Genomic DNA, 25,000 nt, shown 5'->3' with positions numbered 1-25,000 from the left:
AATCCACCACAGTTCTTATTTTTTAAGCTTGGTACTTACTCTATCGATCTTTTTTGCCAAACCACTACATTATTGGGACATAAAGAAATCAACACCGGTTGTTAAACGGGGTGGAGGATAAACACAGACACAAATATGTTTGTGTGTGTGTGTGTGTGTGTGTGTGTGTCTGTGTGTGTGTGTGTGCTTGTGTGTGTGTGTGCGTGTGTGTGTGTGTGTGTGTGTGTGTGTGTGTGTGTGTGTGTGTGTGTGTGTGTGTGTGAGTGTGCAATTTCTAGGGAAGAAGCAGTGGAATAATTATAAGGTAATCGAAAATTATGTAGAAGATATGAAGATATAAATGTTTTAATAACAGCCTGGGCGTTTGTCACCTTTTCCAGTTTCTCTTATATATTATATATATATGCGACGGGCTTCTTTCAGTGCCTGTCTTCCATATCCTCTTACCACTTGCCCAAGTTGCCAGGGAGTGGGACTTAACTCAGAACCATGCCTATTGGAAATTTATATATATATATATATATATATATATATATATATATATGGTAATCTTCAAGTTTAGGGGGATAAAAAAATAAATAAAAATATTCAAGGGAAGTAACTGAACGTCTTACCAGTATTCTCCGTACATCTCTGTTTATAAATAAATCACACACGTGATTTGATTGACGTTAGGGTTAGGGTTAGGGTTAGGGTTAGGATTAGGGTTAGGGTGTGATTTATTTATAAAGAGCTAGAAGAAAACGGATAATACTGGTAAGTCGTTCAGTTATTTCCCTTGAATATTTTTATTTATTTTTTTTATCCCCCTAAACTCGAAGATTACCTATATATATATATATATATATATATATATATATATATATATATATATATATATATATATATATATATATACTATTATTATTATATACAGAATTATAAAAATCGACGCTGCTTAACAAAACTATCGCAGTGAAAGCAAATGAAAGTTTGTTTACAAAAACAACTACGAACTAATTATAGTTCTTAAATCTGACGAGAGGAAGCACGTTGATCCTTTGGTGTAACGGTTGCACTTTTGGTCGCGTAAACAAAGAAGCGTGGGTTCGAGTCCCATGCTTACAGCAAAGCCTGCTTTTTTTTCTTTCGAGGACTTATGTGCCGCATTATTAGACTATTCTCTTTAGTCATTTTGCGGTGATGGCTTATAAGCTTTAAGCTTATGAAATATTCTTATTCTTATTTACAGAATTGTAAAAATCGATGCTACTTAACAAAACCATCGCAGGTATATATATATATATATATATATAAACATACACACAAATGTAACAATGTATTCCAACATAAGTTTGAGTAATGGCACATTAGCAAACTCTAAGCATCCATGTATCCAGGTTTTGATGGACGGTTATATTTAGTTGTAAATTACATACTATATCAGTATTCTTTCATTCTTTTACTTGTTCCAGTCATTTGACTGCAGCAATGCTGGAGCATCGCCTTTTAGTCGAACAAATCAATCCAAGGACTTATTGTCTGTAAGCCTAGTACTTATTCTGTGTTTACGTTGACGTAAACACAGCAACATCGGTCGTCCAGTGATGGTGAGAGTACAAACACAGACACACAAACATACACACACACACAAACACACACACACACATACACACACACACATACACACACACATATATATATATGTATATATAAGACACGCTTCTTCCAGTTTTTGTCTACCAAATCCACCCACAAGGGTTTGGTCGGCCCGCGGCTATAGCAGAAGACACCTTTCTAAGGTGCCACGCAGTGGGCCTGAACCTGAAACTATGTGGTTGGTTAGCAAGCTACTTACCACACAGCCACTCCTGCGCTTATTAATGAAAATCTAATATCAAAATGAAACAATAAAGACAGGTAGAGTTTGACGTGGAGAATTAAAGTGAGGAATAATGGTTACAGTGAAATATAGATATTGATGGTAGGCGATGAAAGAAATAAACAAACAAGCAAACAAGCAATGGGAGAGTGAGAGAGAAAGAGAGAAGTGGTGATCGATAAAGGAAGGCACATATATACAGAAGAGTCTGAACGAAAAAGAATAGAAGGAATCAATAAACCGAAATTTAAAAGAATTTAGGAAATTTTACATACATGTACGACACACACACACACGCACACATACATACACACACACACACACACACACAACACCCACACATGCACACGCGCACATACACAGACATACTCACACAGACTTATGTGTATATATATATATGTAAACGGAGGGTGGTATATGTACTTACGTGTGCTGTAAAAAAGATATATGAGTGTCGAACTACCTTTACATATTGCAAAATATCTTTCAAACAAATTAATGTATTGCATGTGAGCATAATTTTCAACACTGAATATAATGACAAGGCAAAAACGATCGCCTTACATTTGCACAAAGGAACGGACGCACAGTAACGATGACTCTCTCACTCTTGTGAGCAAATTCCATAGATGGAAACGGAAAGAAGACCTCCTTACATGTATTAAGCATATTAATTTATAGAATCCACATACATTTATATTACATATGATTGCTATATAATATATATAGCATGGCTGTGTTGTGAGAATCTTGCTTCCTAGCCAAATGGTTCCATGTTCAGTCCCAATGTCTGGCTCTTTGGGTTAAGTGTCTTCTGCTATAGACTCGGCCAACCAATGCCTTTTGAGTGGATTTCGTAGATGTAAACTGAATGAAGCCTGTCATATATATATATGTATATATGTATGTATGTGTGTGTGTGCCTTTGTGCCTCTGTTTGTCCCCACCACCACCACCACCACCATCGCTTGACAAGCGATGTTGGTGTGTTTACATCCCCGTATCTTAGCAGTTCGGCAACAAGGGTCCCATAGAATAAGTTCTGGTGTCGATTTCTTCGACTAAAAACCCTTTAAAGCGGTGCTCCAGCACATCTGCAGTCCAATAACTGAATATATATATATATATATTATACACATTTGCGTTGCGTTTATTACATATGTTTTATGTATATACTCTCATCGCTTAACGTTCACTTACAGATGCTTGCATGTCTCACACGATAATTTTCATTGCGGGATACCTTTTCTGACACCAACCCTTTTCCATTTCCTGACCACCGGGCATGTTTCTTGGGAAGATTGGAAACAAATACCGCAGCTCCTATACTTTGAAATCTTTTTACAATGTGAAGAGAAGAAGGTGCAATCATATATGTACAGTTCAGCTTTTGTCTATTAAATCCAATCACAATGCTCTGCTCGGCTTGGAGCTATAATAGAAGACACTCGTTCAAGTCGCCATATTGTGGGACTGGACATGAAATTAACGCCCATTTTAAGCTAATTTACCTGCACCTCTATAATGCAGGGAATGAGTGCTTTGCTTTTTGGAAGCCTGTAGCAGCCATAATTCGGTTTCAAAATTGTGAGGTAACTATATACAATGTGTATGTGATAATTTACAATGACTGTTAAATATACTGGAAAGTAAACAAAAATGGGATTAGTAGGAAAAGCAAAATGACGTGAAACACAAGCGTGCAACATCTAAATCCGAACACGAAAAGAATACGCGTCGGAATTGTCATATAATATACATCTTTTGTGTTTGTGTACATCTTTCTGTGTGAATGCATGCTTGTTTGTACGTTTGCAGAAATAGTCGATCAACCTCGAAGGTTCACTCCTTCTGTCGAAAATCTAAGATGAGTTAGCATTCAAGAATTTGAAAGTAAGCATGTGCACGTGCTCGCCTGTACACACAATTCTTCTTACAAGGAATTGGTCAACTCGAAGCTTTACTAAATACACAGTGTAACCGAACCTGAAACTACGTAGCTGGGAAGGGGTCATTTTCACCATACAGTCACGTAAAGGCTTGTATACAAGAGCAATAATTTAGAAATAGATCATAGGTAAAATAGAAAATCAATTCAAAAGAATTCGTTGTTTCCAGCCTGCACTCTCTTTATTCAATATATTATAAAGTATTGCTGCTTGTTTCGATTATTTCAGAACTTCTTCATAGAGGCATTATTTATTTTCTAGTGCTGACTGAAATAAATAAATAAAAAGATAAATAAAATAAGATAACAATGATTAAGGAAATATTAAGAAGGGAAGTAGTACGGCGGGTAAATGTAGTGGATAAGTGTAATTTAGAAATGTGGGGGTTTTTTATAGTCCATTATAGAAGCTCTTATTAAATAAAATATCTCTCTGGATTTCATTAAATATTTTGACGCTTTATCAAATCATAGTCTAGAGATACGTGACGTAAGAAAATTGCTGAAACATCAAAAACACAAATAAGTTAAATATACTTTATAAAAAAATTAAGAAGACTGTTTGTAATCCCCATAATATCTTGAATAATGGAAGTAATAATGAAAATATTTCTTTTGGGCAAAACTATCAGCATGTAACAACAAAGTCACTCAATGTAAACTTTTCACGATGATACTTTTACGATGGCTGTGTCCAGAGAATTTATAAAGTACATATTTATTCTGGTTTGGATTTTCATTTTATTTTTCTCCTGTTTCTTCTTTTAAGTCCTGCTTATATATCATTATTTTAAAGTTCTAAACCTGGTTCTTTTCAATTATATTAAGCTTTGTGTAAATCGATTTGCAGAAACGAAATATTCTATATTGCGAGATACATATTCCGTTGGTAACGAATATTTTATGTATATAGAACTCCGTGCTACAATAGAGTTTGTTAACAACTCTCCGTAAACTCGCAAAGTGAGTAACTTTTTTTAGACTGGCAGGCCTTTATATCCATATGCCCATGTGCAATGTGTGTGTGTGTGTGTGTGTGTGTGTGTGTGTGTGTGTGTGTGTGTGTGTGTGTGTGTGTGTGTGTGTGTGTGTGTAATATGTGTGTTTATACGCAGAAAGAATGAGATAGGTGGAAGGAGAGAGACAGACTGACAGTTACCTACGAAAGAAGTTTCAAGTTTGTTCCCTCTGCCATCAATATTTATGTTTATATTTCCTTAGAGCTAAAAAGGCCTCTTTTCCGAGTTAAATATCATTGCAAAGAAAACCACAAAGTATTGCTTTTACTACCACGAAAATTTGAACCACTGATATTTCAATTATTAAGCCTGCATTTTATTGAAATAATTTGTTTGAACTTGTCTTTCCCCCTTTTACATAAGTGTTTGTTTATTATGTACATTTATGCTAATTCAATTATCTAGTCATTGAATCAATATTTATCTAATTTCGCTGTCATCCTTAACTTTAGCATACTTGGATTTATATTTTGCACTTTCTTTCTCTTTTACACATTCTTTTCGGTATCAAGTCTCCCGCTAATTTAATTAGATGCTTTCTATAAATATAGAAATTAATATATGTTCCTCATTAAATGTTTAGTCGTGTTTCTTTGTTAACTAACACTCTCTCCTTATATTCTACTTAGGTGTTTCTTACACTACACTCCCTTACCACCAACGGCTTTCTATTCATCTTAATAAACATTCTTCGTGTTAATATCATCGGTATTACGATATTAGAAACAATTTAATGCAACACAAGATTTCTTATTGCATTCCATTATTATGCTTATTTGTGTTCTGAATTCAATTTCTGTTCGATAAAATAACTATCAATCATGCACTGAGGTTCATTATATCACTTATTCTTTGTGTGCGTCCCTGTGTGTTGATTTCCCTTCGGGACTGAATTTGCAATTTATCCCCACTGGATCAATAACCTAACCAGTAGTAATATAATGGTCTGACTTAATTACACTAAAATAAAGTTACTGTTTTGCATTTCATAATTCTCATTTAATATTTCATAATTATTTTCACGTCGCCATTTTCGAGTACATCTCACGTATGAGCTAATGGAGTATTTCTACATGTTCCCTCTACTTGAACAGAAATAGCAGGCAATCTTCCTGAAATAACACCTCACGGTTTTAGAAAGAGATAAATTAGACAGTCTTGTCGTATAGGTTGCATGCGCATAGAAAAAAAAACTTGTCACGACTAACATTCATTGATTTTAGATTGCTTTGACCTAGGGTTAAACAAGAATATCTCATCTGTGTGTAGTATTAAGCTATACTTATTTATGTTCCGAGTTCAAATCTGTTGAACAATATATCGATAACATTTAACTACACTCCTTTCTACCCTTCTCGCGCTATATTGGATAGAAGCATGCTTGTAGAATTTGTTCTAATCTTCTGAGATCGAATTTGTATATTCAGTGAGGTAGGCTTACTTTTAAAACATGCGGCCAACTGGCAGAATCGTTAGTTCGCCGGACCTTAGCGCATTTCGTCTGTCTTTACGTTCTGGGCTCAGATTCCTCGGTGATCGAATTTGACTTTCATCCTTTCAGGGACCATAATATAATTACCAGACGTTACGGCACCAGAAAAAAAATACTTAGCAGAATTTCTTACCTCTTTACGTTCCGAGTTCAAATTCCACCCACGACGGCTTTGCCTTTTATTTTTTGGGAGTCGATATACCGACTAACCTCCGTCTCAAAATTTTCAGGCCTTGTACCAAAATTAGAAAAGATTATTATAGCTGTTGACAGCGACAGCATAAACAGCAAAGTCCTGGATAGAAATGTATTGCCATATATACTCGGGACAATGTATATTCACAGTTCAAATTCTTCCACCTTATACACTTATTTTCTCTAAATACCTTAAAGATTTATCAAGTACAGGATTCGATTTCATGGATCCTTCCTGCCGAAACATGACTGAAGTTCTGAAATTGTGTGGCATTAATATTATTGCTGGTTTTATTCTTCTCTGCAGGACTACTCCCTGAATGCCTTAATTACCCAAGAATGGACAGACAAACGATTGGATTTCTACGATCTCATTGATGCTGAATACCTCGAATTAGATGCTAAGCTCATACACAAGGTAGGTGAAATTCTCTTTCCTACAGTGTCATTCTGTACATATTACAAAGTTTACTGGTAATTATATATCAATGAGAAAGACCCTTGACATTACAGATCTTAGGGAAAGGGTCCTAAAACTATAGATCCAGAGAAGAAGCCTTTTTAATATTATAGAATAAAGTAGATGATACTTAAATTTAAAGAGTACAGTAAAAGTCTTTAATAGTTTAGAAACGGAGAGAAGTAATATTAGCTGTATTGAAGAGGGTTTTTTAAGTAACAGCGTGTGGGTAGTCAGTACAGAGAAGTAAAGGTGTGAGATCTATAACAAATTCTTATGGTTACCAGAGATTCTAGTTTTAGGCAGTCATTTTGAAAGGCACTTTAGTTATACTATCTGACAAGAAGCTGTGGCTGAGAGGCAAGAAACACAGCCAAAAGTATTTTATGTAAGACAGTGGGGAAGAAATACGGATATCAAATACGACATTCATATTTCTCTCTCTCTCTCTCTCCCTCTCTCTCTCTCTGCAGCTCTCTGTTTTTGATTTTCTATTTTTCTTCTCTGTGTGTCTCTTCCAGTTTCTCTCTCTCTTCCGCCATGATTATATCTCGATACCACTTGGTTTTGTAAAACTATCTTGCTTAAAATTATAATGCAAGAAATAATACAAATTGTTTCAAATTTTGGCACAAAGCTAGGGAATTAGTGGATTACATCGACACAAGTACTCAGCTACTACTAATGACCCTAGGAGGATGAAGGACAACATTTTTCCATGGCAGGATTTGATCTTCGAGCGTAAAGAGTCAGAAGAAATGTCGCTACATATTTTATTAGGCGTGCTAATGATTCTGCCGACTTGCTACTTCATGATTTCAAATTTTCGCACGAGGCAATTCTAGGGAAAAGGACAAGTGGATTACTCAAGTGACCAACTGGTACTTCTTTTACCGTCCCCAAAAAGATGAAAGGCTGTGTCGACCTCATCGGCATTCGAACTCAGAACGGAAAAAAAAATTGGTATGATTCCGCTAACGATTTTGTAATATTACAGCTAGAGGTACAAAGCTTGAAATTTGGTGGAAGGGGTCTAGTCAATTACATCAACCCAAATGCGCAACCTGTACTTATTTTATCGACCCGAACGGATGAGAGGCAAAGTCAGTCTCAGAATTATTTGAACACAGAACGCAAAATGGAAGAAATACAGCTACGAATGTTTATTCGTCGTGGTAATATTTCTGCCATCAAGTCACCCGAATAATAATACACAGGCTCTACATGAAAGTGGGCTGGTTAGCGTACGGGAGTGTATCAACAGCGAAAGAACAAACATGGCAGAGTATTTGGTGAATAGCAAAGAAGATCTACTACAGTATGCTACTAATGCAGAAGGATTTACCGAAACTGGACTTAAGAGTGCTCATGAATTCCGATCACGAGTAGCCAAGAGAGAAGAAACCCTAATCTGTATGGAATTATATGGACAGTTCCTCCGTGAAACTAACTTCAAGAATCAGGTAGCATCATGGAGGTGGCTCAGCAAGAGTGATCTAAAAAAGTAGACAGAAAACCTAATCATCACTGCCTAGGATCAGGCATTGAATACCAACTCAGTGAAAAGAGATATATATCACACAAGTGCAACGATCCTCTGCAGAATGTGTGGGAAGAGGGTCAGAATTGTGACTCACATTGTTGGTGTTTGTGAAAGTCTTGTGCAGAAGGTGTACAAGCACAGACATGACAAAGTAGCGCATAACCTTCACTGGCTAATATGCCGGAAGTATGGATACGAGGTAACGGGTGCTTAGTACCAATATACACCAAAAAAGCAATGAACGAAAAGGAGCATTGGGTTCAACAACACCCAACCTGAAAAAGCATCTGGAAACTTTAGAAATACATTACAATCTAGGTGTCTAGTACTGTGTCTGAGGTCCTTGTTGTGACTTGACAGTGAGTACAAACCCCAGGTAGAGACAATATATTCAGTCAACATCATGATATTGGATACTGTGCGACGTCTTAAACAATAACAACAATATTAACGATAAGGATAATAATAATAACACCAGATCAGCGAAAGTGTGTCGCTTAAAGAATAAATAGTGTTTGCGAGTGGAGAAAGCTTCCATCAACAGCCAGTGATTGCCTCACACTGAGAACGGGTAACCACCCAGTAACTATGACTGGAGATGGGAGAGATAACCTCCCTTGCAAACACTATATGGACATAGACTATGTATCGATAGCCAGCTGGAAAAGTTGTTTACCTGAGGCTTAAATAACAGTAACATAGTCTTTTATAGGACAGCCACGTTCTGTTGGCAAATAAACTTTACTAATTATAGTAATAATTATAATCATAATTACACAAGCATTGAAAGCACGAAATAGTGAGTAATTAACAGTTGACAACTGTTGAGGGTTTAGACTTCTTGTGGTATTTTTTCCCGTACTTGTTTCTCATTATGTGTTTACATATTTTTCACTTGTTGGTGATGTCCTGTTCTTATTGTATATTTTTCGGTAATTTGTCCTGTACTTATCTCTCGTGTGTCTACGTATGTTTCACTCTTTGGTGATGTCCTGTATTTGATGTATATTATACTTATTTATTTATAATCGAACGCCTCGCAGCCTTATCAACAGTAAGTTTTTTTTTTTTATTTATATCTGCGGTTCTACTCTCTGTTCCCTTTCTTTCTTCCTTTCCCTCTATCCCTCTAAAATCCTCTATATTTTCCTTTTCTCCCACTCCTTCTTTGCTGTCCCCCGTCTATCTTTCTTCCCTCTTACTGTCTATCGTTCTTTCTCCCTTTTCCTCACCCCCTTTGTTCCTTACCCCATCCTCTCTCTGTTCTTCCTTCTCCTCTGTCTGTTTGATCCCACGTGACCACAGGCCAAGTTTCTCTCAGCTCTGTCTTTTCTGGAGGCGACGCGTACTTAACTGGACGTCACTCTTTCTCGCCTCCCGACATTATTTTTTCTCTCTTTTTTTCACTTCTACTATTTTCTTCTCTTGTATTTATTCTATATCCTTTCAAAATATATCTCAGGCTTTACCCAGTGCAATGCGTCTTGACCAAACAGCCCTTAATGTTTGTCTTCGTGGATTGTTTACTCTGTACGTGTACACTGTCGTTATTTGTTCGTTCGAAGCTATAACTCACCAGAAATTTAATATTTTAAAAATATTTGGATGCTGCAGTTTAATAAAGTTTCCCTATATAGTCGTTGAAATCTCGAAACAGAGAGTAATTAATAGTCGACATTTGAGGAGGGCTAAGACTTCTTGTGGTATTTTGTCCCATTCTTGTCTCTCATTATGTGTTTTCGTTTGTTTTTCACTCGTTGGTGATGCCTTGTACTTGATGTATTTTATATCTATTTATTTATAATCGAACGCCATATATATATATATATATATATAAGATGAGTAGTCCGTCGTTACCGGCACTTTTCACAATAGAATGAATTTATTTCATTTTTTTTATTATTCCATGTTCGTCTATGTCTTCCTCCACGGTCTCTGTTCGGATGATTCCCAAGCCCACCGCTGTCATTTTGTGAAGGTCTTTCGATTGAGAAAGTGAGGAGGGTAGAAATTAATATTAATTAAATTGATATCAATTTAAACCAGTGGCTTAGCATATTTAAAAATCCGAAGAATCAGAAAAATTATATTACATACAAATACTAGGTGGATTCCTAATATGCTACAGGTGGACCCCATATGCTCTGACCGCTAAGAAAAATTGTTGATGATTTGCAGACAATTACGTAATGTAAATGGTAACAATGGAAGCTAGGTATGTGGCTTCTCACCAAATTTTGTATCTTTTCATTTGTCTTGCTCGCTTTACGTTCTGGCGTTTGCCGAAATTTGTTGAGAACAATTTTTCTTAGTGGTCAGACCATATGGGGTCTTCATCTAGCATATTAGGTATCCACCTATTGGTCATTCCTCTTATTTGTATGTACATATACATCTATATATAATATATATATATATATATATATATATATATATATATATATATATAGAGAGAGAGAGAGAGAGAGAGAGAGAGAGAGAGAGAGAGAGAGAGAGAGAGAGAGAGATAGAGAGAGAGAGAGAGAGGAGAAGTTTACAACGAGAAAAGCGTAAAAGACAGATAGACAGAGAGAAGTGGGGTATCTTTTCCTTTGCTGTCATAGATTTTGAAATTTTAAAAGTAAGTGTAAATTTTCAAATTTCGTATATTAATCTAATTTTTCCCGCTGAATCCGATTTGGGGATCCATTATTGCAGAAAACTTGTGGAACAATGTTACAGAGATGTAAGGTTTGATAACTTTTACCCAATCAAGAAAACAGGATTAAGAAGCTAGACTTTTCTTCATGATAGCTATCGCAAAATGAAAGCAGAAACATTACGACGACGAAGTTTTAAGCAAAATGAAAGCAATTATATCTCATATGAAAAGAGAAAGCCCGAGGCATTTGTGAGAGATGTGCATATACAGAGAAAGAGTGAGAGAGGAAAAACGTAAAAGACAGAAGTAGATATAGATAGCCCAGACAGATAGAGAGAGCTAGATTTGGCTATGTGAAAATTGAGTTATTTCTCGAAACAACTTGATTATATTTTTTGATTACTAATTACCTAAAGTATTGTCTTTCGGACACAGATTTCGAAAAGCAAATTGCTTTTTTTCTTTTTTTTTTTTTTCGAGGAGGCATCATCTCATAGCCTTTCGGTGATATGCACTCATACACGCTTATGTGCGTGTACGTGTGTGTGTGTGTGTGTGTGTGTGTGTGTGTGTGTATGCGTGTGTGTGCTTACGTACCTGCAAGAAAACGTGATAAAATCATCTTCAAAGTAAAACACATAAATGTACACTAAAGTTTCTAAGTTTTTAAGCTGGTAACCTGGACAATGAGCTACCTAACGTTTCTATTTTCATTGTAAAAGACATTTATGTGTACACACACACACACACACACACACACACAAGCACAAAAATACACATAGGCACACACACAGACACACACACACATGCACGCACACACGCGCGCACACACACACACACACACACACACACACACACACACACACACACACACACACACACACACACACACATATATATATATATATGAGTTAAGAAATAGAGTATATAAGATCCGGGCTACATATGTTTCATAGCAAGCGGAACCTCAGAAGTGGTAAATATTCAAGTGAGGTGTATACGGCAGACTACTCTTCAGGCCGAGCGCAGCTTCATTAAATTAAAGTTTACATTGTCGCAAGGAGGTACATCTCAGCACATGGAAGATTCTGTCAGAGCACAGTAAGAGAGGGGAATATAAATGTAAAGAGAAATAAGGATTAAAAGAAGGAAAACAGAAAAATATAAGGGAGTGAGAGGAATGAGTAATTAAGCACGTTTATTTAACCGGTAGTATTCAATAGTGCTGTTTTGGCCGAATCACAGAAATTACTTAGGTAAATCGTATTATAAAAAGAATAATGTGGAGGGAAGAGGGTTGGGAAATGTTTTTGGTAAGGGGAGAGAAAGAAATGTATATATGCATGAAGAAAGCAAGAGAGAATGGGGAAGAATCGTGTCAGCTACTGCTGGTTTTCAATCAAGGAATATATATTGTGTGCGATGAGCGTGTTTACAGTATGAAGTAGTAGAGGTGTATGTTGGCGTATGTTCTTGTAAGTTTACGAATTTTTTTAAGGGTAAGGGAAAATACTGAGGAAATTATGTAAATGACAATAAGGAATTAAAGGTAATATATATTGTTGGTTTACGATATAGTGGTAATGAGCGTAGATAAAAGAGAAAGTTTATGGAGGTTAGGGTGAAAAACAGAGTGCGGTTGTTGTTATTTGTATTTTGAGAATAGATTTTGTAGGTAAAAATTATGCTATTGCGTTCACTAAGACAATCTGTGAATTGCAAAATAGCTAAATCCTCGGCTATGCAGAGATCACACTTGTTATTATAGTTGGTGTATGGCTTGGCATTGGTGACTATGGACAAATAGAGACTGTAAGGCATTGAATCAGTCTTTAGTTTATTGATAAGCTGATATAACGATGTACTGTTGAATTTTGTTTGGGACTTGAAACTGGAGTAGTGGTTGCTCACTCCAGCTTTGAAGGGGATGCTACATGAGCCGATATATATGTAGTTGCAGTTGGCAGTTGATACTATACGATTATAAACGATGTTTTTCCTTGTGAGACAGCGGTTATCTAAAGGACAGGAGGTTGGGCGTCTGAAGCTGTATAACTTTGTAGATGTTCCAGATGAACTTGTGAGAGGATGGCTATTCAGTGAGTACCCGCTGTTAGGTTGGTTATTATTGCTGGCTTTAAGGTTACTATTTGTTAAGGAGTTGAGTGTAGTGTTATGGGGTTGTATAATATAAGTATTGTGTCTGGTAGTACCTTCTGAGCCGTTCTCTATTTTTGCAACAGGTATAGTTGGGCGTTGTGGTAAATTTAAGGGTCGGGTGTTTGTAGTGGAATTGTAGTTGGAGATGAGAGTAGAGCTTTATTAAAAGTGTCGGTTGGCGTTTTGGATTTATATGTATGCAGTTTGGAGTTATGTTGAGTTAATTTATTAGGATAGATGTTAGCTGGTTGTGGATTTCTGAGTTTCTTGTTGTTAGGATGTCGGATAACTCCGGCAATGTTGGTGGTAGTGGAGTAGGACAATTTTATAGATTGGGGATTAGATATTTTTCTAAGGAGAGTAGATTTAGGGAAATTTTTTTGAGTAGGGCAAAGAAGAGTTTAGGTACACGAGTCTGAATATTAAGGGCGAAGGGAGTGGAACCAGATAACGTTACGGGTTCCTGTTCGTTTAATCCGATTCGGGGGTTAACTGGGTGGGGATAGGCTTTCGGGGGTTTAAACTAGTGTTTGTTTCGGTATGTTGTGATGCATATAACATTTGGAGTCATCTGGTAGGAGGGTTGTTTGTTAGGTCGTCTGTTACTCTGAAATTTGGACGGGTATTGGGGGGATAGGGGGATTTTACGTTTATTATTCAGGGGTGCGGACCTAGCTTCAGCTCCGGGTTTAGTGGAGAGAGGAATATCCCACATGAGGATGTATTCCATTGAGATTTTATATCCGTCACGTTGTAGGGCACAATTGTAATATTCAGCATATTGATCGAATAAATTCTTATTAGCAGATAGAGAGAAAATTCGGTAGGGAACGCTTTCCACAATAGATTTTAGGAGGGAGGAGGGGTTGGAGGAGTAGTTCACGTAGTGGAAGTTTTCCCCAGGTTTGTGGTATGGGTAGAAGGTTTGGTTTGGTTTGGCAAGTCCAGCGTTACGTCCAAGAAATTAGCAGTTTTACCATTGTTACAGAAGATGCTACTAAAGCCAATGTTCTTATTAATCTTTTTCTAGCGTGTTCGATTGCTAGAATTTTGGATCGCGCACAGAACGTCGTCTCTGTATAGACCACTATAATTGTTAGTGAATAGTTCATGGAGACCGTTGAGTGGGTAATGCCCTACAAGGTCCGTAATTTGGGCGAAGTCATTTGCCCCCATGGAGATGTCGAAAAAGTTGGGTGAATCCTTGCGGGCCCAGGATTTTCCATCCAACCGGCAAACCTGGTCGCCTACCGTGAAATATAAAAAGAACTTTTTTCAGTTTATCGTACTTCGATGCGACAACAAATCCACAATCTTCCGTTTCAATAAACCACTATTGTCCCTGAGGATTTACTACTGATTGTTTGAAACTAACTTCCTTCACCTCGAACTCTAGAATGAGGTGTAGAAAGTTACATAAGAATAAATTCAAATATGAAATTGAAGCAGCGCCAGTTTAATGAAAATTATCGCCTACATATACGTAATGGTATGACTTGTGTATTAGCCTGAATCTGAGTGATGGCATGGTGGAGAATACTGTCTCAAAGTGCAGTGTTAAAACATATATATATTGGTTTAAAATAGTGGTTTGAATGTGTGGTGTATGTGTTTGAATTACAAAGAATATACAGTGCGTTATAGAACGAAATTGTATCGTATATTATGATTAAGATGAAAAGTTTTAATAAAATGAAACACATTAGATTCATCTACCCAAACAAATACCTTTTTTCCTAATGTCCTGCAACTTTCTTCATCAAAATCTAACCCCACACATATTTCCACACACCTATGACCTTGAACTAATCCTCTCCTCCATCCCACACCTTTACACCATTATACAAACACCTATATGATCTATTCAACTCAGTACTCAGAAAGCACACCCTTAAGCACGCATCCATACACACTCACAGGATGTGCACTCACGCACACCTTCCCACTCCACACACACTTACAGTACTCTCACCGCACATACCACTATACGAACACCACTACACACTGTTCAACTCAATATCTACACCATTATGTACACACACACATACACACACACACACACACACACACACACACATATATATATATATATATATATATATATACGTAAATATCAAACGATAAAAATGAGTGTTCATCACCGCATTGGCGTATATAAGTTCTTTGTGAATTAAGGCTACAATTGGTTTAATGTTAAGAAGAATAGGAAAATAACCTAGCACCTTAACAATTTTTTAGGCGATCAATAAAGAAATGTGTTCACCTCCATTTTGGAAAACACAGCCTAGTTTAGTTCGTGGAGTCTCTCGTGAATTCACATCAATAAACAATGAACCAAGGGACGTTACTCTTGTGTGGTATCTTTTGAATGTTTGTCTCCCTGTGAAATGTGAACACACATAGCACACAAACTCAGAAGAAATATTCCCCAATCACGAAGTACCTCAGTACACTAGTATAAGAACACCACACCCAGAACAAAAGCAAAATAATGCAAACAATTTGACCACACTACAATTTGGCGAAATGACTAATCCAAGGCAGACAAACATTCAAAAGGTATCACACAGGAGTAATGTCCCATGATTCATTGTCAAATTCACGTGAATTCACGAGAATCTCCGCAAACTAAACGAGGCATTTTTCCCAAAATGGAGGCGAACACAATTCTACCTGTAATCGGCTTGATAAATTGTTAAGACACTAGGATATTTCCCCCATTTTTCTTAACATGAAACCAATGGTAGCCTTAATTCACAAATAAAGTGTGTGCATGAGTGGCTGAGTGGTAAGTAGCTAGGCGTAGGAGTGGCTGTGTTGTAAGTTGCTTGCTTACGAACCACATGGTTCCGGGTTCTGTCCCACTGCGTGGCACCTTGGGCAAGCCTTGTGAGTGGATTTGATAGACTGAAACTGAAAGAAGCCCGCCGTATATATGTATATATATATATATATATATATGTATGTGCGTGTATGTTTGTGTGCCTGTGTTTGCTCCCCCCACCAACATCGCTTAACAATCAATGCTGGTGTGTTTACGTCCCCGTAACTTAGCGGTTCGGCAAAAGGGACCGATAGAATAAGTACTAGGCTTACAAAGAATAAGTCCTGGGGTCGAGCATGGCCACAGCCAAATGACTGAAACAAGTAAAAGAGTAAAAGTATATCAAGATGAGAATGTGTGTCTGAGTGTATGTGTGTGTGTCTGTCTGTCTGTCAGTGTGAATCCCTAAAACTCGAGACCTACCCAACCGTTTTCATTCAAATTTTACACACATCTTACTTAGGACAATGTAGTGTCATAGGCCAAAAAAATGTTCAAATTCTTGCCTAATGCGAGCCCAGAGCAATCTCTTATCTCTTCCACTATTTTAAGTATTGTGTCAAAAGTGAAACAATTACATCTCTCTATTGTAATGTCAGATGCTTTCACTTTAATAGTTTCATTATTAATACTGAAACTATTAAAGTGAAACTTATCTCACATATATACAGGCCTGCATACACATATAGATACATACATACATACATATATAATATATATCATGTATATATATATATATGTATATATCTGCACATATGTATATATATATATATGCACATATACACACACACACATATACACATACACACACACGCACACACACGTACATATATATATATATATATATATATATATATATATTATTATTATTATTATTATCATTATTATTATTATTATTATTATTATTATTATTATTATTATTATAATGTATTTATTTACTCCTAATTAATAATTAACTCGGACAAAATAAATTGGTTAATAGATACCAGGGTAGCAAAGATCACAAAATAACTGTGGTGTAACTCCTGTTTATGAGGTAGAAACTCCTTGATATTTTGGGTACTTGAGTATATATAAAAATTTAATGAATGGAGTAAAACGCATATGCTAACTGCATACTTTTATTTCCAACATATGTTTCGAAGATTACAAATTATACCTTCCATAGGAAACGGCGATGTTAAAAATGTAATCTTCTCTTCAGGAAAATGCATGGGAACCAGCTTAAATGTAAGACATATTAACCGAATATGAGAACTATAGTTGGAGAAGGTTATAACGTAATTTATTTGAAAAAGCCGTTGGAGATTAGGACGCTACCAGATAGTACGTTGGACAAGAATGGAAAGAAAATAAGGAAAGAAAAAAGAAAAAAGAAAGAAAATTCAGAGTTTAAAGTTGGGAGATAATAAGATGGTATAAATCCGATAAAAATTGGATAGGAATGTTATGTAATGTGATCGTAAAGGAGGGTTAATCTTGTATTTCTAATTTTCTTTTTTTTTTTTTTTCTTTCCTTCTTTTCTTTCCCTTCTTGTCCAACGTACTTTCTGGTAGCGTCCTAATCTCCAACGGCTTTTTCAAATAAATTACGTTATAACCTTCTCCAACTATAGTTCTCATATTCGGTTAATATGTCTTACGTTTAAGCTGGTTCCCATGCATTTCCCCGAAGAGAAGATTACATTTTTAACATCGCCGATTCCTATGGAAGGTATAATTTGTAATCTTCGAAACATATGTTGGAAATAAAAGTATGCAGTTAACATATGCGTTTTACTCCATTCATTAAATTTATAACTCTTCGAAACGCCGGTGTTAAAACGGGGGTAGCTGATGAAGGAAAATGTTCTCTATGTGGCATGTGTGTTTTCTGTACTCTGGTTATTATTATTTCTTGTCTACGTTTTGTTTGCAATGTCCTGTACCCAGATATGCACCTATATATACAGGTAGACGTAGGTATGCCCACACCTGTACGTATATATGCATATACTCATTTATTATTTGTTTATATATATATAATCGGTCATAATGTCTTACGTTTAAGATGATTTCCATGCTTTCCCTGATGAGAAGGTTACAATTTTAATATCAAAGATTCCTATGGATCACACAGGTTGTAATCCTTTGAAACATATGTAGGAATAAAGTATGCAATCAATTATAACATGCGTTTTCTCCAATCCTTAAATTCTTAAATATACTCAAAATTTCAAGGAGTTCCTGCCATAAAAACAGGAGCCAACCACAGTTATTTTGTGTTCTTTGCTACATTGGTTTCTATTAACCCATTTATTCTATCAGAAGAATTTTTATTCATTAAGATAGAAGAAATACACATAATTATATATATATATATATATATATATATATATATATATATATATATATATATATATATATATATATATATATATATATATATATATATATAGGAGCAAGTGTGATTGTGTGGTAAGATACTTGGTTCCAAAATACATGGTCCCGGGTTCAGTCCTACTGCGTGGTAACTTGACATGTGCCTTCTGCTATAACCTCACACCAACCAAAGCCGTGTGAGTGGATTTCGTAGACAGAAACCGAAAGAAGGTAATCGTATACATATGTATATATGTAAGTGTATGTGTGTATCTTTTTGTCTGTGTTTCTCCCTCATCACTGCTTTTGGCTTATTTGCATCCCCATAATTTACTGGTTTGTCAAAAAGAGACTGATAAAATATGTACCAGGCTTATCAAAATAAAAAAAAATGCTCTGGGCTCGAGTCATTCGACAAAAAATTCTTCAAGGCAGTGTCTCATATTTTTGTTTGCCTATTCAATTGAATCTATCAATCTATCTTTCTGTCTGTATGTATATATATATATATATATATATATATATATATATATATATATATATATATATATATATATATATATAATTATATATATATATATATATATATATATATATATATATATATATATGCACACATAATACACACACACACACACACACACACATATATATACATCTATAGATATAAAAGGCAGGGTGTGTGTGTGTGTACGTGAATGTAATTTATGCACGTCCACAAATTAGCACGCATGTCGCTCCAATCTTAGGAGGTCATTCGTCATGACCCAAGCCCTATTTGGTGTGAAAAATCAATAAACTGATTCCTTATTGGGTTTTCCTTTTAATCAGGATAAAAGAAAATCGATAAACCGATTCCTGATAGGATTCCCCAATAAAATTGGGTACACCCCATTATCAACCATAACTTTTACCAATTTTGTTCAAACTTGATGCCAGCATTACTTAGGACTCATGGGATTTTTGAATGCTTTAAGTTCTCCAAAAACGAAAAAAAAAAATTGATGAGTGCAAAATATCGATAAACCGATTCCTTATGGGATTACCCAATCAAGTTGTCTGCAACTCCTTTTCAGCCAAAAGTTTGAGGATTTCTCTTCTCCAACTTTTCTGTCACTTATATTAAAATGTTGGGTCAGAGAATGTGAATGAAACAATATTGAAGGCTACTATTCGAAAGTAAATTTCTTTTATATAACGGATATTTTTCACATTTGCACTTATTTATCGCTTCTCGTGTTTAAAATGCAACAAATCCGTGACTGAGTATCTTAAGAAATCGTCCCGTCTTCCTGGATCTGTCAATTCCCTATGAAGTCGTAGTGTATACAGAGTGGCATGGTCAGGTCTCAAAACCTGATGAGAGCCTCTGCAGGGGAAAAGGTAGAGAAATGAAGAAGAAAAATGAGAAAGCGACGACGACGACGAAAAGGAAGAAGAAGAAGAAGAAGAAGAAGAAGAAGAAGAAGAAGAAGAAGAAGAAGAAGAAGAAGAAGAAGAAGAAGAAGAAGAAGAAGAAGAAGAAGAAGAAGAAGAAGAAGAAGAAGAAGAAGAAGAAGAGCCTGTATCTACACAGGACTGATACTTTATTTATCAATGAAAAAAGGATGTAAAGTAAGAAAGGATGTAAAGTAACCTCGGTGGGAGGCGGGAACTGAAGCGCACAGTACAGAGAACTGCAAGAAGGAATCTAGCCGACATTCTACCGACTCAACCAACATACTACTTCTATTAAGAAATAGGAAAGTGTTTGATTTAGGTCTGCATGAATGGATGCGTGGCTTTAGAGTTGTGAATTCTATGGTGAAATTGTCATAGCAACTATTCATGAAATATTTGGGTTATTAGCCAAATATTGATGACTTATTAAATAAGTTGGTACGGGTATAAGGTGAGGTTTGTCTGTGCAGAATATAATTTAAAGAAAATATCTCGTTTTTCTTAAATTTACTATACTGCAATATGAAAGACACACACAATACAGTATGATAAATGTCATGAAAATGCAATAAGGTTTTGTAATATAATACACAGTAAAATAATAATCTATCTTTTACCTATTGTTTGTTTCAGTTATTAGAGTGCACTCACACGGGGTCACTGGTTTGAAGAATTCTAGTCCAATGAATCGGAGTACTTCTTTTGCTAAGGCTGCTACTTACTCTATTGGTTGGTCAATTGTACCGAACCGCTAAGTTAAGGGGACGTAGACACAACAATACAGGTAGTGGGGGACAGGCACAGAACACAAACACAGACACACACACGTATATATATATATATGTGTGTGTGTGTGTGGGTGTGTGTGGGTGTGTGTGTGTGTGTGTGTAAGGAAGTTAAAAATTAGACCGGTCATGGGGTTACCATAACTTCTAACTTCCTAGAATATATATTACTGTTCTAATGCCTTAGAGTGTGTTTTTTCGGTTGTATGAACTGCGTATATGTCTGTCTCTCTCTCTCTCTCTCTCTCTCTCTCTCTCTCTCTCTCTCTCTCTCTATATATATATATATATATATATATATATATATATATATATATATATATATATATATATATATATACATATGCATGTATATATGTATTTACATATATATATATATGTGTGTGTGTGTGTGTGTGTGTGTGTGTGCACATAATTATAAAATGGAAAAAACCCATAGATTAACCAGTATAAGTAACTGAATAACCAGTACTCCTAACTGCTTCCTCCCGTTAATAACTTGCAGTATTCCCTACTCCTTTAATACCTCGTGCTCTCGTCTACGTTCTTTGGACTCGCATGGTAAATAATTATGTGTACTTAAAATATTGGTCTTTTATAGACTATTTACCTAAACCATGTTTTCTTTCCTTCTCCTTCTCCCTTTTGATTATATTGCATGCACTTGTTTCTCACTCTGATGAAGATCTGTTGCCTTAATTCGAATGCCCTACGAAGACGAAGAATTGTATTCTCGCATTTATGTACAGACTGCATTCTGGTATTTTGATCAGAAACAGTTGTTAGCTTTATTATGTCTTGCTTTGTATCAATAAACAAGCTTTAAATGTGGTCCTATCGATGTACTGTTTAATCTATGTTTCTCTCTATTTTCTACTTATTTGCATTGGTCCCTGATAAACGTTTGTTTATCCTATTGCCACCTGCGCTCGACGTGTATCGTGTCACTGCACACTATTTCCCGACAATAACGCAGGTTACGGATACTGATAGTACATATGGATATTTTATCACTTAGCCGGTTACTGTGTGTGTGTGTGTGTGTGTGTGTGTGTGTGTGTGTGTGTCTGTGTCTGTGTCTGTGTATGTGTGTGTGCGTGCGTATATGTGTGTGTGTGTGTGTGTGTGTGTGTGTGCGCGCCGCGCGCGCGTATGTGTGTAAATGAAGATTCCTCCCGGTTGAGATACTGAATATCTGATTTTGGTACATCTGTCGGTGTAGATGTGGCTCGTCAGGTGATGACAAGATGTATCTCATTAAAGTAGCGTCTGTTTCGCTAGATTTCTTCTTGTTATATGTATATAAAAGCAGCAAACTAAGGGATACAGCTTCATTGTTATAGAAGATCAATAGCAAATATCAGATGCAAAAAGAAACAAATAACAATATAGCGAAAAACATGATTAGATATAAACATTAGTATATGTTCTTTGGCGCACGTGCGGTCGTTCGTACAATTTTTCACAAAGATAGAAGCATTCGCACACGTGTGGTTTGGCGCAAATACGCTCGCACAGCGAACAAATAGATATTAATAAAACCAGTGCTGAAAAGTGGCTAGTGATACGACTCCGCTAGGTGAAGAGTCGCAGATTCTTGAGTGGGCTCGCTAGGTCTGACCGATATACTTACAGCACTAGTAGCGTCATAAGTATGTGCATAAATACATAGTAGATGTGTATTTTTTGTATGAACGGCTAATAAAATAATCGATAGTCTGAAGAAAGTATTAATGCCAGTGATAGGATCACCTGTGTGGATATGCGTAGGTATTTTGCATTTTCATCTTATAGTGAGTGATATTTATTGACAGGCTGAAGTTGGTATTTATCTCACATTAATCGGTATACATTGGCCATATTCATGACACTACAAGTACATCGGCCAGACCTTGTGAATCCTACCACAGAATCTGTGACTCTATACCAGACGGAGTCGTATCACTAGCCATTTGTCGGCACTGACTTTAATTAGTATTTATTTAATTCGCTGGTTGAGCGTATGTGCGCAAAACCACGAGTGTGCGAATGCTTATGTCCTTGTGAAAGTTTGAACGGAAGCGTATGCGTGCGCCAAACAACGTAAGCGAGTGCGTTTACACCTCTATATCTACTTACGGTTATATCTAATGCTATGGCTTTATATTGCGTATAGCTGCCTTCCTTATTTTTTAATTTTCAAACAGCATTTTGCTGAATCAGCTACAAATTCATATGGTAAATATATATACTGACATTCAAAATTCAGCGATGGAATAGTCACTACTAAAATAGACGAATATATTGATCTCGCTCACTGTAGGGTGGTTATCTCCCCTGCCAGTATTATAAGAAAATGTGCTTTATTGTGGCTCTAAGAGTTTTTAAAACTCTTATTTCAAGCAATATAGGTTTCACTCTGCGCCATCACTTACAATTTTTGACAACTACATTTTTTCATTTTTGGTTTTATATTGCGTATAGCTGCCTTCATTATTTTATAATTTTCAAACTAGCATTTTGCTAAATCAGCCATAGATTCATAAAGGAAATATATATATATTGTCAGCCAAAACCATCTAGTGATAGATTAGTCACTACTGAAGAGCTTGTTATCTCCCTTGTTAGTATATGAAATGTGCTTGCTTGTGGCTCTAAAGGTCTTTCTAGCCATATAGGTGCTGCCCTGCATCTCAGGCAGAATTAGTGACAACTGAATTATAGACATATATATGTATGTATGTATATACATATATATTACATACACACATGTATATATATATATATATATATATATATATATATAACATACACACATGTATATATATATATATATATATATATATATATATATATATATATATATATATATATATATATATATATATATATATATATATATAAAGAAAAGGAAAAGAAAACCAAGTCAGGACGAGTATCTCTGGTCATTTAGAATATTTTCAATATATTCAATTAAAGTAAGCTGAATTAAAAGGGAGAAGTAGGTCCCTAGCTAACCACATACACCATCTGATAAGTAAGAAAACTACCAGATAGGATAGATAACCTGGGCCATAATAGATTCTGGTTGCCCATACCAACTCCAGCGCTCTGCATGTGGACTCTGTCTTAAGGAAGCCCTCCAAATATTAGTTCATGATTCATCACAATTACTTAATAGACAACATGAAGCATTTTCTTCATGCAAGTATAGGTTTTATTGTACTTTTAGGTTCTTCCCTAAGTCAAATTGCAAGCAATATCAACACGCATGACCTTGCTTATCTACATTTGTTGCAATATACGTACGTTTTTCCTTCATATAATAATACTTATTGCTTTAACATAAGTATTTTAGAAGTTCGCTAGCTGCAATAATCTTTTTGATTGTTAAATTTTGATTTTGATTTTTAACTTTAATTCTGAATATAATCCCTTAAGTTATGCATCTACATCTAGTACTTTCGCTCTCTTTACCGAATATTGATCTAAAACTAAATATTCTTTCTGAACCTAGCATTCATTTATCTATTTATTACCCTTTTATAGCCACAAATGCCTTCCTGCTCCACTTTACCAAAACCTTAACCGCTGACCTTTCACCCCGAATCTACCCTGACGAAGAATGATATCGGCCTCCTAACTTTTATCTTTATCTTTATTTTACTTTCGCTCTCACGTTTATCCTCTTCCCTTCTTTCCTCCCTTCTATTCACTCACTCACAACATCCACCCTTTCTCACTAATCTATCTGTCTATCATGATGTCTATCTCTCTCACACTATGCACCCATATGGACTATTTTTCTTTTCTTACAAGCTAACCACTTGACTTAATTCCTTCAATCTGAATGCAACATTCAATATACTGCCTGGGCTTACCTGGTATTATACTTAAGGGGCTATACCTTTACGGATATACAGACTAACCTCCATACACTCTGAAATAAGATATATTGTTAACTTTATTCTCGTCTTTATTCTTCTATCTACTGTTTATACTTTTATATGCTGTAAATTCTCTGTCCGGAACTTTCCTGCATACACACCTTGTCTCTGATTATAGAATGCCCAGTGTATGACGATGTCCCATTATCTGAGATATCCTAGAAACAGCTGTAAGACATTAATTACTTCTACTTCTCCATTTTTTATTCACCTTACTCTATGTAAATATACTAAAAATATTCTAAATGGCACTCTTCCTGTCTTCGTTTTGTTTTTCTTTTCCTGTAATATGCATCTGTCGACTCGGAAGCCTACTAAGGATCTCTAGTTTCAAACTCACCTGTG

The 25,000-nt window shown here is 35.8% G+C and overlaps 1 protein-coding gene across 1 annotated transcript in view; it reads left to right on the top strand.

Annotated features, from left to right (window-relative positions):
- LOC106872092 (glycine receptor subunit alpha-2) overlaps positions 1-25,000 on the top strand; it is an 817,309-nt gene that overhangs the window by 668,340 nt on the left and 123,969 nt on the right. Inside the window, exon 6 of the mRNA XM_052972407.2 lies at positions 6,823-6,933. Coding sequence (XP_052828367.1) covers positions 6,823-6,933 — 111 coding nt within the window. The remainder of the gene's footprint in view (positions 1-6,822; positions 6,934-25,000) is intronic.

This window comes from Octopus bimaculoides, chromosome 13 (genome assembly GCF_046866305.1).
Source record: "Octopus bimaculoides isolate indiv1 chromosome 13, ASM4686630v1, whole genome shotgun sequence".
NCBI lineage: Eukaryota > Metazoa > Mollusca > Cephalopoda > Octopoda > Octopodidae > Octopus > Octopus bimaculoides.
The sequence above is the reverse complement of the archived record's forward strand: the minus strand, read 5'-3'. Positions and strand labels throughout refer to the sequence as shown.